This window comes from Chelmon rostratus, chromosome 2, assembly GCF_017976325.1.
Source record: "Chelmon rostratus isolate fCheRos1 chromosome 2, fCheRos1.pri, whole genome shotgun sequence".
In the NCBI taxonomy this organism is placed as follows: Eukaryota; Metazoa; Chordata; class Actinopteri; order Chaetodontiformes; family Chaetodontidae; genus Chelmon; species Chelmon rostratus.
The window spans coordinates 17,060,082-17,074,594 of NC_055659.1; the positions used below are offsets into that span (position 1 = coordinate 17,060,082).

Consider the following 14,513-nt stretch of genomic DNA (forward strand, 5'->3'; position numbering starts at 1 on the left):
GGGGCTGAGATCACATTCCAATCAAGTGAATCACAGCATGTCACTGAAACAGATGTGGGACTGCTCGCAATCTTAATAACCTGTCAAATATTTCAAGCAGCTCATCACCTCAAGAGCAACATGGCATTCGGTATCTGTGCTGTACGCAGTATTTATGTCGGCACTGGTGATACCGTGCCCTTTTTTGAATTCCTCAGTTTCGAGACTCACGGTCCTTCTTTTAGGTTTTTAATACATGCGTTAAATCAACAAGTGACTTAAATTTACGAGTGTTTCACCCCCAAATTTGAAGTGCTTTCTGCACCTGGAGAAGTGTCTGTGTGATACTACTGATCAAACATGCACAGCAGCCTGAAGTCAGCGAAGGCAAATGCAGCTGCTTTTCATGGAGAATTGTGCAATTAACAGGAGGAAGTGTGCTTGATTACCGATTTGGCCGGATTTAATAACCTTAAGTAACCTTAAATAACCCACACAATTTATAAGGACCAGTTTTTAAGTGGAAATAGCCAAATGATTGTGCCAGGAACTGCACTGGATTAGATATCACACAAACAAATGAATGAATAAATAAATACAATTTATTTTTAGATAGAAAGAAAAAGAGCAGTAATAATAAACGAACACTATTTTATAGCACCAAACATATAGGATGGGAAGTTTTGGTTTTATGTGATGTAAACTTCTCAAACACACTAAGAATATAACTCTATTGATTAGACATTTGCATTTAGTGCATTTGGTATGTTTTACTTTGTTATTCCATCTTTTTTTCATTTCCCTCTAAAGATCTTCTATTAAAACAGCCCCAGTCTCTTACTGTGTAATTAGAGACTAACAGCTTGGTCTCATTCAGTGAATCAGATGCTCATTACTTTCCAAGCACAAATTTAAGCAAGGCTCAGCACCCTGCACTTTCATGTACATAAATCTGACCCTTAATATCGTATTGATTGCTGTAGTCCTATATCTTACCACCCCCCTCTTGTTCTGTCTCTTCAGACTTTACCTGTATCCTGAAGCCCACCCCTGTAGCTGTTTGTACCTATGGCTTGTCCTGCCTGCCTTATCTCAATGCCCAGTCTCTAGACTTCTATGTGTGGTCGCGTTGCTGCTCTACTGACCCTTCCTGTCTATGGGGTGTCCGATGCTAGAGTTAAGCCAGAGTGACAGAAAGTGTTGTGTGATTCTATAAATAAATCTCATTTGCAGTGAGTCACCGGCCCGGTGCTACGACTCCGGCGTGTCACAACACTAAAGACAATCCACGCTGCCGCATGCCGCACTCTTTCCCATCATCCTGCAGCTACAGTACGCCAGTCAGGCCAGGAGACAAAACAGCAGACTTTTGGCCTCTCTGAGTCTCACAGAGGGTTTGGAAAAGTTTGAGTCACCAAAAAAATAAATACCCAAATCAACAAATGTAATATTAAAGAGGAATTATGGAAAACGAAACAGGTCTTGGAGTGGAGTTTGCTACTTGCCCAGGACTCAACAGGTCTTGACGAAGTATTTGCTTGTGTAAAAATGTGTTCGGTCATTTCCAAATGTAATTTATAAAGAAATGTCTCTCTTTCTCTCTTGTGTGTTGCAAGTAGATACACAATGCTCAGCGGGAAGAGGAAAGACTGGCAAGTGGATAAAATAGAGTAAAAATAGCTCCAGGGATTACCAGCTTTTTTTAAAGATGATTTTTCTTGACATTTTTTGCCTTATTGGACAGTTGATTGTATAGAGACAGACAGGAAATGAGGGGAGACAGAGAGGGGTAGTACATGTAGCAAAAATTACCAGCTGGACTCAAACCAAGGACATTACAAGATTATAAGATGTTTACAAGATGTTGTAAATCATGTTAAACCAACCTGCAGTGTGATGTTTCAACCTGTAGGTGCAGGTGGAGCAACACTGTCAGCTAATCAGAGTAATTCAATCAGAAGAACACAAGTTAAAATAAATGCAGAAGCTTTCTTTGATAAAGACATTGGCACTGACCCCATCCATATATAGATGTATAGGGATAGAGCCCTATAAATAGCAGCCAATCAGAGATCCCTCGAGAGAGACTTGACACTGCTGGTGGTGATGGTGGAGGGGCGGCGCGACATAGACTGCGGCGACAGCAGAGAGAGACAATAAAAGGTAAAACTGGTTTCAGCATTCTTCAGCTAAGAAGATCATCGCAGTGAAATCAGTGAACAACAGTGTGAGCCCATTTCAGTGTGATGCTCAAATGTGCTGACAGTTGTCTTCCTGCCTGAACTTGTGTTAAAAGCTTCATTAGGTTTGAAAAAATGCCAAAAAAAACAAAAAATAAAAAGCCTGTTTCATTAGAGCAGGACGTGGAGCAGGAGACCAAATTAAATCTGGTACAACTGTGCATGCTTTGGTGGAACAAATGTCACCAATGAGCTTCAAGGACATACAGTTGTCACACCAACTTCACAAAGGAAGACACATCATCTAATAGTTTCATATAGTCTGGGATAAGGAAATAATCCAACCTGTGCGTAGAGATGTCTCTAATTTTGCATAAATTGGATGTTTTTTAAAACCATGTATGTATCACATTGATTGACTATAGGCAGGTGGAATTTTATGTGTAAATATTTAAGACAGCAGAAGATATGTATGTGTGGTGATGTTAAGCCAGATAACTGCTTCATTGACAGCGTGCCATACAGTTCAGCTTTCTTTACTTTACAGTACTTGTACACATCAACATCCATCCATCTATAAAGAAATGTATCGTCAAAGGAGATTGGAGGGAAAATCATTGCAGTCTTTTTTTCCTGCTTTAAACATACAAAATAATCCCGATTAGAGGCTCTGTCTGAAACACTTGACTTGCTGGGAGATAATACCTTCCACCTAAGAGTGGATATTTACATGCACTGCCAAGCGGAAACCACATCCTGCATCATTTTATAGCCTAAGACGTACGTATCTCACAGCAGCTTATAGGAACCCTGGAAATGAGTAGTATCTCTGAAGCTGACATACAAATGTCTCAGTCAGAACTTAATCTCTTATTCCCCTTGCTGGCTAATCACAGGGGGTAGGAGGGAGAGAGAGAGAGAGACAGATAGAGAGAGAGAGAGAGAGAGAGAAGGCAGGAAAACACCATAAGGAAGGGCAGATAGTCTCTAATGAGAAACTCAAAGCCACAGTTACAAAAATATAGAAGGTTGTAGATTTAAGACATGAAGTAGATCACTTTGTTTTTTTCTGTCAGCCAGCTTCATGAGGTTGTCACCTTAAACGCTCTTCTAACAGCCTTGAATGAGTCCCGGTATACGCCGAGCACCTGTTGGCTGCTGTTTCTTCATTCTGCAGTCCAGCTCATCCTAAACCATCTCATTTCAGTTCAGGTCAGTTGAGCGTGGAGTTCCAGGTGATCTGACACTTGCAGATGACTTCCTCTGCATCTCACAAAGACAAAATCACAGATTTGGAGCTGTCAAACCGAAGTACAGGTTTCCACTGGTCAGTTCTCTTCTTCTTGTTGGGGCCCTTCAGTCGTGGTTTCTGTGCAGCAGTTCGTCTCCTCTGAACAGTTGACACTGAGATGTGTCTGCTGCTTGTGCTCTGTGGAGCGCTGATGCGGGCTCTAATCTGAGGTGCTGTTAATTGGCGGTTCCTGAGGCTGGTAATTGTAATGAACTTTCCTTTCCTGGGGTGTTCCTCATGAGAGCCAGTTTCATCATAGAGATGTTGTTTTTTCTGACTGCACTTGAAGATTCAGATTCAGAGTTGCAGAAATTTTCCAGATTGACTGACCTTCATGTCTTTAAGGACTGATGGACTGTTGTTTCTCTTTGCTTCGTTGAGTCATTCTCGTATGTCAACACTGCTGCAAGCACATTAAGAAGGCAGGAAGGCAATTAAGGAAATGAGGAAAGGAAATGAGAGTGATGGGAACGACATGCAACACAGGTCCTCGCCTAATTGGTAGCATAGCTCTGCCCACCTGAGCTGAGGGTTTAGCGTTTAATTAGCAAGAATGATAGAAAACATCTGTTTGGGTCTGCAGAGCCTTAAAATATATCTTCAAAGCTTCTCAAAATAAAACATTTCCTGGATGATTTAGACATATCTAAAGGTTGATGTTGTCCATCATTTTGAATTATTTCATCTTTCTGCCAAATCTCCATAAGTTTGGTATACCTACAGGCTCTAAAATACTGCACTACCCATGAGCCTCAGCCACCATTGCTGTTATTTAAATATTAAAACTGCTGCACTGACACAAAACAAAGTAAAACTCAACAGCAATGCTCCTCTTGTTTTAACAAATGGTTTGCACAAATGTATTTACATATTAATTGCAATGGATGCAATATATACTTTATTTAGACGTATTATTTAGAAGAAAAATGAAAGCTTCTCCAAGCCTGGAAACTGTATTCAGTTCAGTTCAGTCCACAGAAATTAATCATTCTCTTGATTATTTCTTAAATCTAAATCCTTAATATAATTGATGAAGGGCTTCCATATTTTCTCAAATAAATGCTGTTTAACATGTCAGTTATCCTTTCTAATGGAAGGCCTGGTAACATCTTGGTCTGTGAGTCTTTTTCCATTACAGTGCAATACATTGATGGTGTAACGCAAGCTGAGGTATACAAGTGCTCCTTCGTTTTTGCTCTCATTATGTTTTCTGATATAAGCCCAACAGCGAGAGCTGAGGGTCAAGTGAGGTTTGTTTTGAAATAATCTTCTCAACTATAAAAATAACAAGACTTTTACTTCAGGAACTTTCCAATTCCTCACTAAGTGGTGTTTAACATACTAAACTTCTTCTTAACGCTAAACATGTCACATCCTGGCTGTTATAATATCCTCAGAAACTCATCCCAGGCTGCATCCATTATTGCTTCCCGATGCCTTTTTTTTAAAAACTGCACATTACATAAGCATGTGCGAGATAAATTCCTCATTATGCTCTAGAAGAATCTAGTAATGGTTTATTAACACAATCTCTTTCTTGCTGTTGCTGAAATCCAGCAGCATCTCTTTTATCTACTTATGTCATAGAAACAAGAAGATGTGACACTTTGCATCACCAGAGTAGTTTGATAACGATGATAGCTTTATTTTCCGCCTGTAGCTCTTTGGGGGTGTTTCATTCATTCAACAACAGCATGACAGTTTTCACATAATTACACTGCATATGTCTTTGTGTGTGTGCCATCATGTGTATTTATGTGCATGTTCACCCTTGTGTGAAGAACCAGAATGCAGACAGATGGTTGCTGGATGTGTTCGCTGGGTGTTTACTGCTTATTTCAGGCAGCTGCTGTGTTCAGTGGCACATGCAGCAGCACTTAAACACAGCTTTGTGTGTGACACGACGTGGGGTTACAACGAGGCTGTTCACTCCTCTGCAGCTGTTTTTATACAGGAGCAAGAGTGTATGGAGTGACCCGGGCTGATTGATCCTGATTTCCTGCTTGAGCGTGATGGACCCTAATCTGATCGACTCTATCATCCTGACTGTCAGAGGTCTCAACTTGCTATTTTATGATAAAATGATCTCTGATAGCTCTATTAGCTGCTCATCAGTAGAATTGTGGCCATGTGTAATCTCTTAATCTGCAGGAAATCTCTTCCTGTTCACGGACATAAAGGGAGGATGAGGAATTTGCTTTAAATGCTGTCTGTCATTTTTCCAGTACAGCCTCTATTCAAAACAGGCAAGGCAGCATTAGTCCCTACAAAAATCCTATAGTAGGTGAGTTTTCCTTTTTTATTTTCCAGAACTGCTGTGATGAGATACGTTTGTTGTCTTTCAAATGACCTGCATAGATGAGACAAAGCTGCAGAGGAAGGATATTCAGGCTTCTTGATGGCATTTAATACATTTTAGCTCCGCTTTTACTGCATCCACAGTCCTGGATGTGGGGAAATAAAGAGTGAAAAGCAGTCAGCAATTGTTCACACGCACTCCAGCAGATTAAGAGAATTTACAGTGGAGACTCAATTAAGAAAGCTTATATGGCCAGAGGCCTGTGAGAATGTCATCAAGTGGTGACAGAGGAGGCAGTATTACACGCTGAGATTGCTGCACACACACACACACACACACACACACAGCCACACATTTAGTTAGTCACCGAATGAACTACAAACACAAATGCACACATGCCTAGCAGCAAGTGAGGATGAATCAGCATGCAGGGTGTCGTTCGGTTCAGGTATCCGTTGAGGAATAACAATCAGTGGAGCTGCCCGGCTCCACTCGCCTCCTTGTGGGATGACGTCTCTCAGCAGAGTTGCTTGCGTCACAGCCGGTGAACTGAGGCGCACACACTCGCTGTGTGTTGGCACACTGAAGTGATGTTTTGGACGAGGGCTTGAATAAACATAGCCTCTGCTGTTGCTGTGAAAAGACTCATTTACTCCCACCAAGAGCATCACAATGTAGCATTAACTCTTGCATAGGAGTTCGGAAGTTTGGACAGTGTCGGTGGGGAAACATTGGATTTCTAATTAAGACCTTTTTTCCTTCTGGTCTTGCTGGTGTTTATTCATATTTTCTTTCCTTTCTAACAGATGAGACTCCTGACACAGTCAGACTGTGGAGGAAGATTGACTATCCCCCTCTCAGCCTGGTTATGTGTTATGGATGTAAACATCATATCTTGGTTTCAGAAACCTGGATAAACCCTTATCATGGTTTTTAGAAACCTGGATATGCTACCTGGAGTACTGTGACAGAAACCGGGATACTGCGGCATGTAAACACCTTATCCAGGTTTCTGAGTGTCCTTTGTTGGCAGAGCACATCGTAACTGAGAGGCTTAGAAATCAGCACAGTTGCACGCAGACCATCAGAAACCTGGATGCTGTCAAAATCATGTCTACAGCGGTATGAATAACCAGGTCTCTCATGTTCCATGTAAACATCATATTAAATATGATCAAAACCAACATAAGGCTCAAAAACCGGATACTAATGAGCTTGTAAATGCACTCTGTGTTGTGTCGTGTTAATGGTGCAATTAGGAAAATAAACCCATGTTATTTATGTGGAAGTCTTGAATGTTCTCCTGGTTCACTTACATCGATGCTTTTGAAAAGAGAAGGTCTCTATCATAACAATGCTTTTCTTTGGATACTGTAGTTGTGGTGTCTTTTTGGATGACATACTGTCTACAGACTACAGGACGCTTCAGTGCTGCTGAGCGTTTCCTCACGGACGCACAACTCTTCCTCTGTTTCATACCACAATGGTGCGACGGCAACTGCTGTTCAAGCCTGTGGGGATGAATTCAATTGTTTTTGTGCTCATTTTCCTTCATTTGCTTGGTTATAATTATTACAAACCGGATCCCCAGTGGTATTGAGATTTTGGCCAATTATAGAGTTTGACTTTATGTAAATACAATTCTTGAGAGTAGATCTGTGTAAATCATTTTTACAATATTATTACACAAATAAGCGTGCATGTCAGTGATAGTTATGAGTGCATAGGAATAAGAGTGCAGTGAATAGGTCTCTGGTACATATTTCCATGCAGGATTTGTCCCGTACTGATCCTTATCCACAGTATTTTCATCTTCATCAACTGAATCTGCATTATTTCAGCCCAGATACCTTCATTTAGCAAATGATAACTGATGTCTGAATTAGTGTCTCTGTTGCCAAAAGCTTGTCCTACTTTTCAAGGAGCATTTCCCCCCACAGTGTTTCGGCTACGTCTGTTACACCTTCATTTGCTTTAAACTTGAGCTGGACCGGAGAACAAGCTCTCTAGAAATAGTTGTTTCTGACTGAATGAGTGTGCTTACACTCAACTATTTCCGAGGATGTCGTGTTTTGCCTTTGTTGCTGAACATAATGATGGTAGGAGCCACAACTCTGTCCAACCAGGTCTGCTGTTTCAAGCTCCACTGCTTGAGGCCATTGAGGAGGCACCCTTGTAGCCGGACAGCCCATCGTGTATTGTCCTCGAATGGCTACCCCCAACCTCCTCGTGATTTGTAGACTCTCTGAGTGGCAGAGTGGTTCTGTGCGGTGATTTGTCCCTCGAGAGGGGCCCTGCCTCTGCCATCGCTACCGTCAGCAGCTCTGCTACAACTGTGCATGAATGCAGGATACTGGCATTTGCTGAATTCAAGGTGGCGTCTTTTCAATTAGAGCCCAGTGAAATACCTTTTCAGCCTCTCGAGTGGCCTGGCAAACTACAGCCAAGGGGGCCTCGGCAGTATAATGATGCCTGGCACAATAGTGCCACTGTTCTCCAACCCGTTCCCAGGAAACCGCACAACATGTGCCATTGTGCACTGTGCTTTGCTGCCCAACCACGTTGCCTGGCTTTAGCCAGAGACACCGAGAGGCCTGGCTGTGCAGTGAAGCTCACAGCAGCTTGGTTGGTAAGACAGGTTCAGAGGACTGCTAGATGAAGACTAAGGTTTATTCACCTCACACTGCGTTTGATGTGTTAAAATAATATTACAGAAAAAAGTTCCACATTTAAAAGGGTGGGCTGTGAAGCGGAAGAAGCCTGAGGGAACAGGACAGCTGAGTGGTTGCCAGGAACGGTAGTACAGAAAACCCTGAGCATTGTTGCTATGTTGAACCCTCCTCAATAAAAGAGGAAACCAAGGGAAAAGTGACAGGCAGAAAAATGGGGCCACAAAGACGGCGAGAACTGGTTCTTAGCTGGTCCTAGCTGGTTCTTCTCTATTTATCTCAAAGCTGGGTGTGTGTGTGCCTCCTCTATGGCCCCCAACGTGCTCTCCATTATAGCCTCCAGTGCTGTTTATGCAGCAGAGCAAAGGAGATCATTCAGGGCCAGCCAGATAGGGGGCTTTGGTCAACAGCATCCAGGAGATACATGTCACATGGGGCCTTTCTGGGCCCCACAAACCAGCATGGTCACCTAACAACAGCATATCCAGGAAATAGATGCCTGACGCAAAGCCCAGTGTGTCACAGTCTCCTCAGAGCTCTTTCCTCTGAGCGTAAACCTGTCAGTTGGCTTGTCATGGCTTTTGCCAAAACATCCATTTGTTGCCAACTCTATATTTTGACTAACATAGTAGGAGTTGGTGTTTTTGCTTTAAGAAAACTACAGACTCACTTGAATTCCCTCAGGGTGACCTCCTTCATCTTCAAAACGTGCCTACTAAACTAGGAATTAAAGCATTTCTATTCCACTTATCTGTCATTTTATGATTGAGTTGGACTTCCTGTTATAATTCAAGAACATCAAACATTATCTCCAGTCTCAAGCAGTCTCAACAGTTGCAAATTGTTGCTGTCGCATGAAAACCGTGTATCTCCAAAATGTCAGCTTTTCTCAAGCTAATGATAATGAATCGCTTAAAATTTGAATCCTTTAACGGGTTTCACAGACCTGTTTTTGGAAAATACAGTCATCATTACATGAGTCAGGAAATGAAATGGCAAGTGCATAATGCATCTTTTACCTGCGCTGTCAGGGAAATGCATTAACAATGGGCTTCCCAGTTGCTTTATAATCAAAGAAAATGCCATGTCATTGCAAAATATTCTAATTTGCCCACATCTCTTCTTCCACAGATCCCAGGAGGAAAATTAAAACTTCACCCTCAGAGTACAAGCACTGACACAGCCTCCCACATTTACACATTTCAACAGACTGATCATTGCATACACACCAAGGCTCCAGAGCAGATATGAGTGAGGAGAAACCGGCCGACACTGTGGAAACTGCCCCTGCTGAGGTGAACGCTATCCCTAATGGGAAAGGCCATGAGCCCGGGGAGGAGATCACAGCATCGGCCAAAACACCACCTGCAGGGGACGGCGAAAAGTGAGTACAGGCCTACTACACAGTCCATGATCTGGTAGGAATAACATTTTAATTCATGATGACACGCAGATGTTGTCATTGTTCCATTCTTACAATAACTGAGTTGTTGATTTGATTCACTGGGTGCTCTTACTTGTTCATCTCAACGTGCCGCTTACTGAAGATCATGCATCACAGCACATGACGTGCTATGTGGTGACAGAGCATCAAGTGGAATAGGTGTCATGTGTAGCCTGCGCCTGTTTCTTAACCAATCATGAAGCACGAGAAGGACCAGACCCTCGCTTATAGAAGCAAGATATAATGTACCGTATTTGACTGGAATTCTGCATACATCAGCTAAGGGGATTCATTATTAAAATTATCTAAATGGAAGGACTTGATGCTCACAATACATCAGAGAGACATACAGAAAAGCAGCTTATTGAGTGTGTTGTGGATAGACTGATTAGGTCACACTGCTGCCTTCTTTAATGCCAATTTTCTTCGTTATTTATGACAATAAATGAAGAGTTTAGGACTGTTGGATGGACAAAAGAATTTGAAGATTTGGAAATTATGTTGAGCTTTTTTCACAGTTTTTGGACATTTAGCAGACTAAACGCGTAGTCGTAAAAGTAATCTTACTACTTGTATATTATTTCAACATAAACATGTCTTTTAAAAGATCTACATACTTACACATTACAAAATAAACAAAGAGATAAGTTTTTGTTAAAGAGAAAAAAGATCAGATTTAACCAGAAATATATCACTGTTGCCAAAACCACTGGACTCCATTTACAGAAACAGTAATTTTGTCATTGTAAAACGGACTTCATTCAAACACAAACAAAACACACCAAAACCTTGTTAGTTCATCCTTCCACTGTTCCAACAATAACCACCAACTCTGGTTTGGCTGAATCGGTAGAGGAGCAAGAGAGAGAAGACAATTCCAATATGTACTTGGATTTAAAATTCGTTGACAGCCCCAATCGATAGTGTGCATAATCATTAATTGCAGCCCTGCACTGGAGTGTTTCATAACTGCAGGTTTGCAGGGTTGCACAACCCCTGTTACAGCGTGTGTGTGCCCATTAACTGCCTGGTGATGTGCCTTTGAGCAAAACATTTACCTCCTACCTTCTCACTCATTGTACCATAATTTGCACTGCATAATAGAGTGAGCTAAATGCCTGATTATTATGGCACTGGTGGTCTGCAATATTTTTTGTGTCCTCTTTCTATGTAATAAATGGTTTAATTAAAATGTCTCTCTCTGGGACACAGATGATAATTCATAGATTGTCCCTTCACTGTGTTATTTGCCTGATTATATTATGACTGAGGGTGTTGTTTTTCCACTTTGTGCACTCGTTGGGTGATGGATGGCCTCTCTCCACACTGCTTGTAGGGAAACTGTACCAAATAGTGCCCAGAATGCTAGGTATGTATGTTATAACAATGAACTGAGAATGTGTTTCAGATTCACTGTGCTATCCACAAAAAAAGCCACTTTTTCTAAACCACAAATGGAAAAGAAAAGAGATAACTTGTGATGAATAGCTTCAAGTGCTTTGACAGTATTCTTTTTTATTTAGTCCTCACAGAACTGACAATACAGAGGCCAACCTCCCAGAGAGCCAGGAGTTCTTATCAGGCATGGATGACAAGAAGACCACGCGCTTCACAGATGTAGGTCAAACACAGCCATTTCGCTTTTGCCAGTGATATCATGTGCAGTATATATGGAGTACTTGCATGTACTATTAGACAACACTTTTGTTTCTCTCCTCTGTCTTGCATCGGCCGTAGTTTGAGGGGAAAACCTCGTTTGGGATGTCCGTCTTCAACCTGGGCAATGCAATCATGGGAAGTGGAATCCTGGGACTGGCGTACGCCATGGCCAACACAGGGGTCGTCCTGTTTTTGTAAGTTTTTCCCATGCATCTGACGCAACTCCATGACTACAGATTGGAAACAGTAGAATGAATGAATTACAGCTAGCAGATGTTGTCTGACTCATTTTCTTCTAGTGGAGCTCTGCGTCACACATAAATACACCTAATAGTATTATAGTTGTCTTGTATTAACCAAGCAGCGGCCCCTGTTTATGACACAGAACCCGATGACATATGGCACATTTTTGTGATTAACAGAGGCTCAGATTAAAAGCGCACAGGAAATCATTTACTTGTGCTATAAATTAGTGCAACTGCAATCGCAGATATAGGAAATAACCGCATTGTTTCTGTGTGGTGGACTCACTGCTTGAACCAGTGGGTGTATGCTGTATACATGAGGGGCTTAACATTTAAAAGCCTCCGCAGCAGTATTTGCTGTCAGGATAATGACGTCACAGTCGACTGCAAATTCCAGGTTCAGTATTTATATTTTCATTGGGATGTCTTTTCTACCTGGTTTAGATGCACTGGAGGTCTTCTAACCTCTGAGCTGCAGTGACCTCTCACACCTCAACTCGATGCAAGAATTAGATGATGACAGTCTGAATGAGCAGACCAGTCAGCAAACGCTTTGTATAACTTCATGTGGAGGGAAAAATATTGCAGCCTGGGGCTGTCCTCCTCTGACAGGCTTTCAACAGGACTTGCAGCCCAGCTAAACATGGGCTGCAAGTCCTGTTGAACTGTTCGTCAGAGCCAGTTCTGTCCCAGCAAACTTTCTCCAGATCATATGAGGAAGTATTTCATTCAACCGCTGTTTGAAAGCAGCTGGCAGACAAGAGGTTTTCCATACCTTCAAGTCTTTTGGCTCTGACCTATCCAAACAGATGATATATATATACTGTAGTTTATGCTTATTTTTTATTTTTTTAAACAGTCTGAATAGATAGATAGACTGTCTGAATAGGCTGCTATTGTCTTCCCCTTTTGAGTGTGTGTGTGTGTGTGTGTGTGTGTGTGTGTGTGTGTGTGTGTGTGTCACCATGGGAAAATGTGGTTCTGGAGACACGTACTGTAGTGGGGGACAGATTTTGTCAATGTGAAAGCATCACAACCGTGAAAGATAGTCATGACCACCGAGGACACATATAATAATGTACTAATGACTACTGAGCACATGTGTAATAACGTAGTAATGACTACTGAATACATGTGTAATAATCTAGTAATGACTACTGAGCACATGTGTAATAATCTAGTAATGACTACTGAATACTTGTAGGTTGGGAACATGTTGATGGGCATCACAGTTGGTTTCATTAGATGGTCTCTAGATTGGGACTATTTTCAGTGGTGGATTAAAACACATGCACTGTTCTAGTGAGTATTTGTGCTATTAGGACGGTCAAAATAAAGAATCAAAATAAACTAGTGCCATTGTAATAATCCTTATAAGACACCCACTGCAACAGTCTGGCTCACCAATTGGTTTTAAATAGTTTTAGAGCAACAACGGGGCTCTAAGGCAATGAGAAATAAGCTATATCAGGTTTTAGCTACACAGACCATACTTTTTACGTATTAGTAGTTGGTTTTGTTGTTTGTCGTTGGTTTTAGTCTTTCTATGGTATTTGTTGACAATAAGAAAACATACAGAATATCTTTTAAAGCCTGCAGACTAAACTAACTAAACAGCTTGCTTTAAGGAAATTGTCAACATTTCACTGCCATTACCGTTTCACTGCACGTGTATCATGCACTGTGGAGGCTTCATCATCAGCATTTCTGTCGACCATCCAATCTGAATCTCCTGCCATCAGGGAGAGCAGCTCCAGCCTGCCAGATCATACTCACATCCCCTCGCAAAACTTCAGCTAGTGGGCATAGTTTTGATTTATGGAGGCTGGGTTCTGCATAACAGTAGCATAATATTAGACCGATGGGCTGTCAAAGCTTTACACACTCTTTTAGGTGATACACGCGTGTGTTAGTGCATTTGATATTTCCAGCGTTGATCTGTTTCTGGATGTCTCTCAGAAAATAATCAGGCTGCTGTTTCCTGCTCTCCTGATGCACAGATAGCAGTGGTGATGTCAACACTTTCACCTCCTCGTGCTGTTTCCACACCTCTACCTGACGGTGCTAGATCGTGAGGTGGCTGGTGCTGAAGCTGGCTGCTGTAAGCGCTGCTTTAAGCTCCCCAGTATTACGTTTCTTAGAATTCAGCCAGTGCTGTTTATTTAACTAAGCGTCCCTGACTAAAACTACAATGCAGCGCCTTAGAGAGAGGTGAAGCAATGTTCTGGATGTTTGTTTAACTCTTGGCTTGTTGTGGATTTGTAGCTGTGGTGAAACACTAGCAGGGCCACTTTGTTCATTTCACAGCAAACTTGACTACAGAAAAGTAACACGTGCTACTTTTTATCAAATAAGACAGAAACTAGAAAAAATACAATCTTTATTAGACAGTAAACAAGCACAGTTACACCCTAGTTAGACACCGTATAGCTAAATTACGATGTAAATAGAAACTACATATAATGCCATATTAGACCCAAAATATACTATACTTAAACACTCTTATACCAAATTATACTCTAATTACAAACCAATTTCAGATCATAATACAGTACTTTACAAGATCACAGTCTAATTACAAAAATAACACTATCAGACCCAAAATATGCTACAGTTAGACACTATTCTGCCCTTACTACCAAATTATGTTGCAATTAGACACCACATTTAATGCTGCCAACATGTGCCTACAGTATGATAGCTTAATTAAGCAACACAGCCTGTAATTAGACGAATATTATGCTGTA

At 41.5% G+C, this 14,513-nt stretch overlaps 1 protein-coding gene across 1 annotated transcript in view; it reads left to right on the forward strand.

Moving 5' to 3' along the window:
* Positions 1-14,513, forward strand: part of LOC121618686 (sodium-coupled neutral amino acid transporter 3-like) — a 35,472-nt gene that overhangs the window by 5,979 nt on the left and 14,980 nt on the right. The window contains exons 2-5 of the mRNA XM_041954239.1: positions 9,550-9,802; positions 11,199-11,231; positions 11,386-11,479; positions 11,600-11,715. Of these exons, the coding sequence (XP_041810173.1) occupies positions 9,666-9,802; positions 11,199-11,231; positions 11,386-11,479; positions 11,600-11,715 (380 nt within the window). The 5' untranslated portion in view covers positions 9,550-9,665. The remainder of the gene's footprint in view (positions 1-9,549; positions 9,803-11,198; positions 11,232-11,385; positions 11,480-11,599; positions 11,716-14,513) is intronic.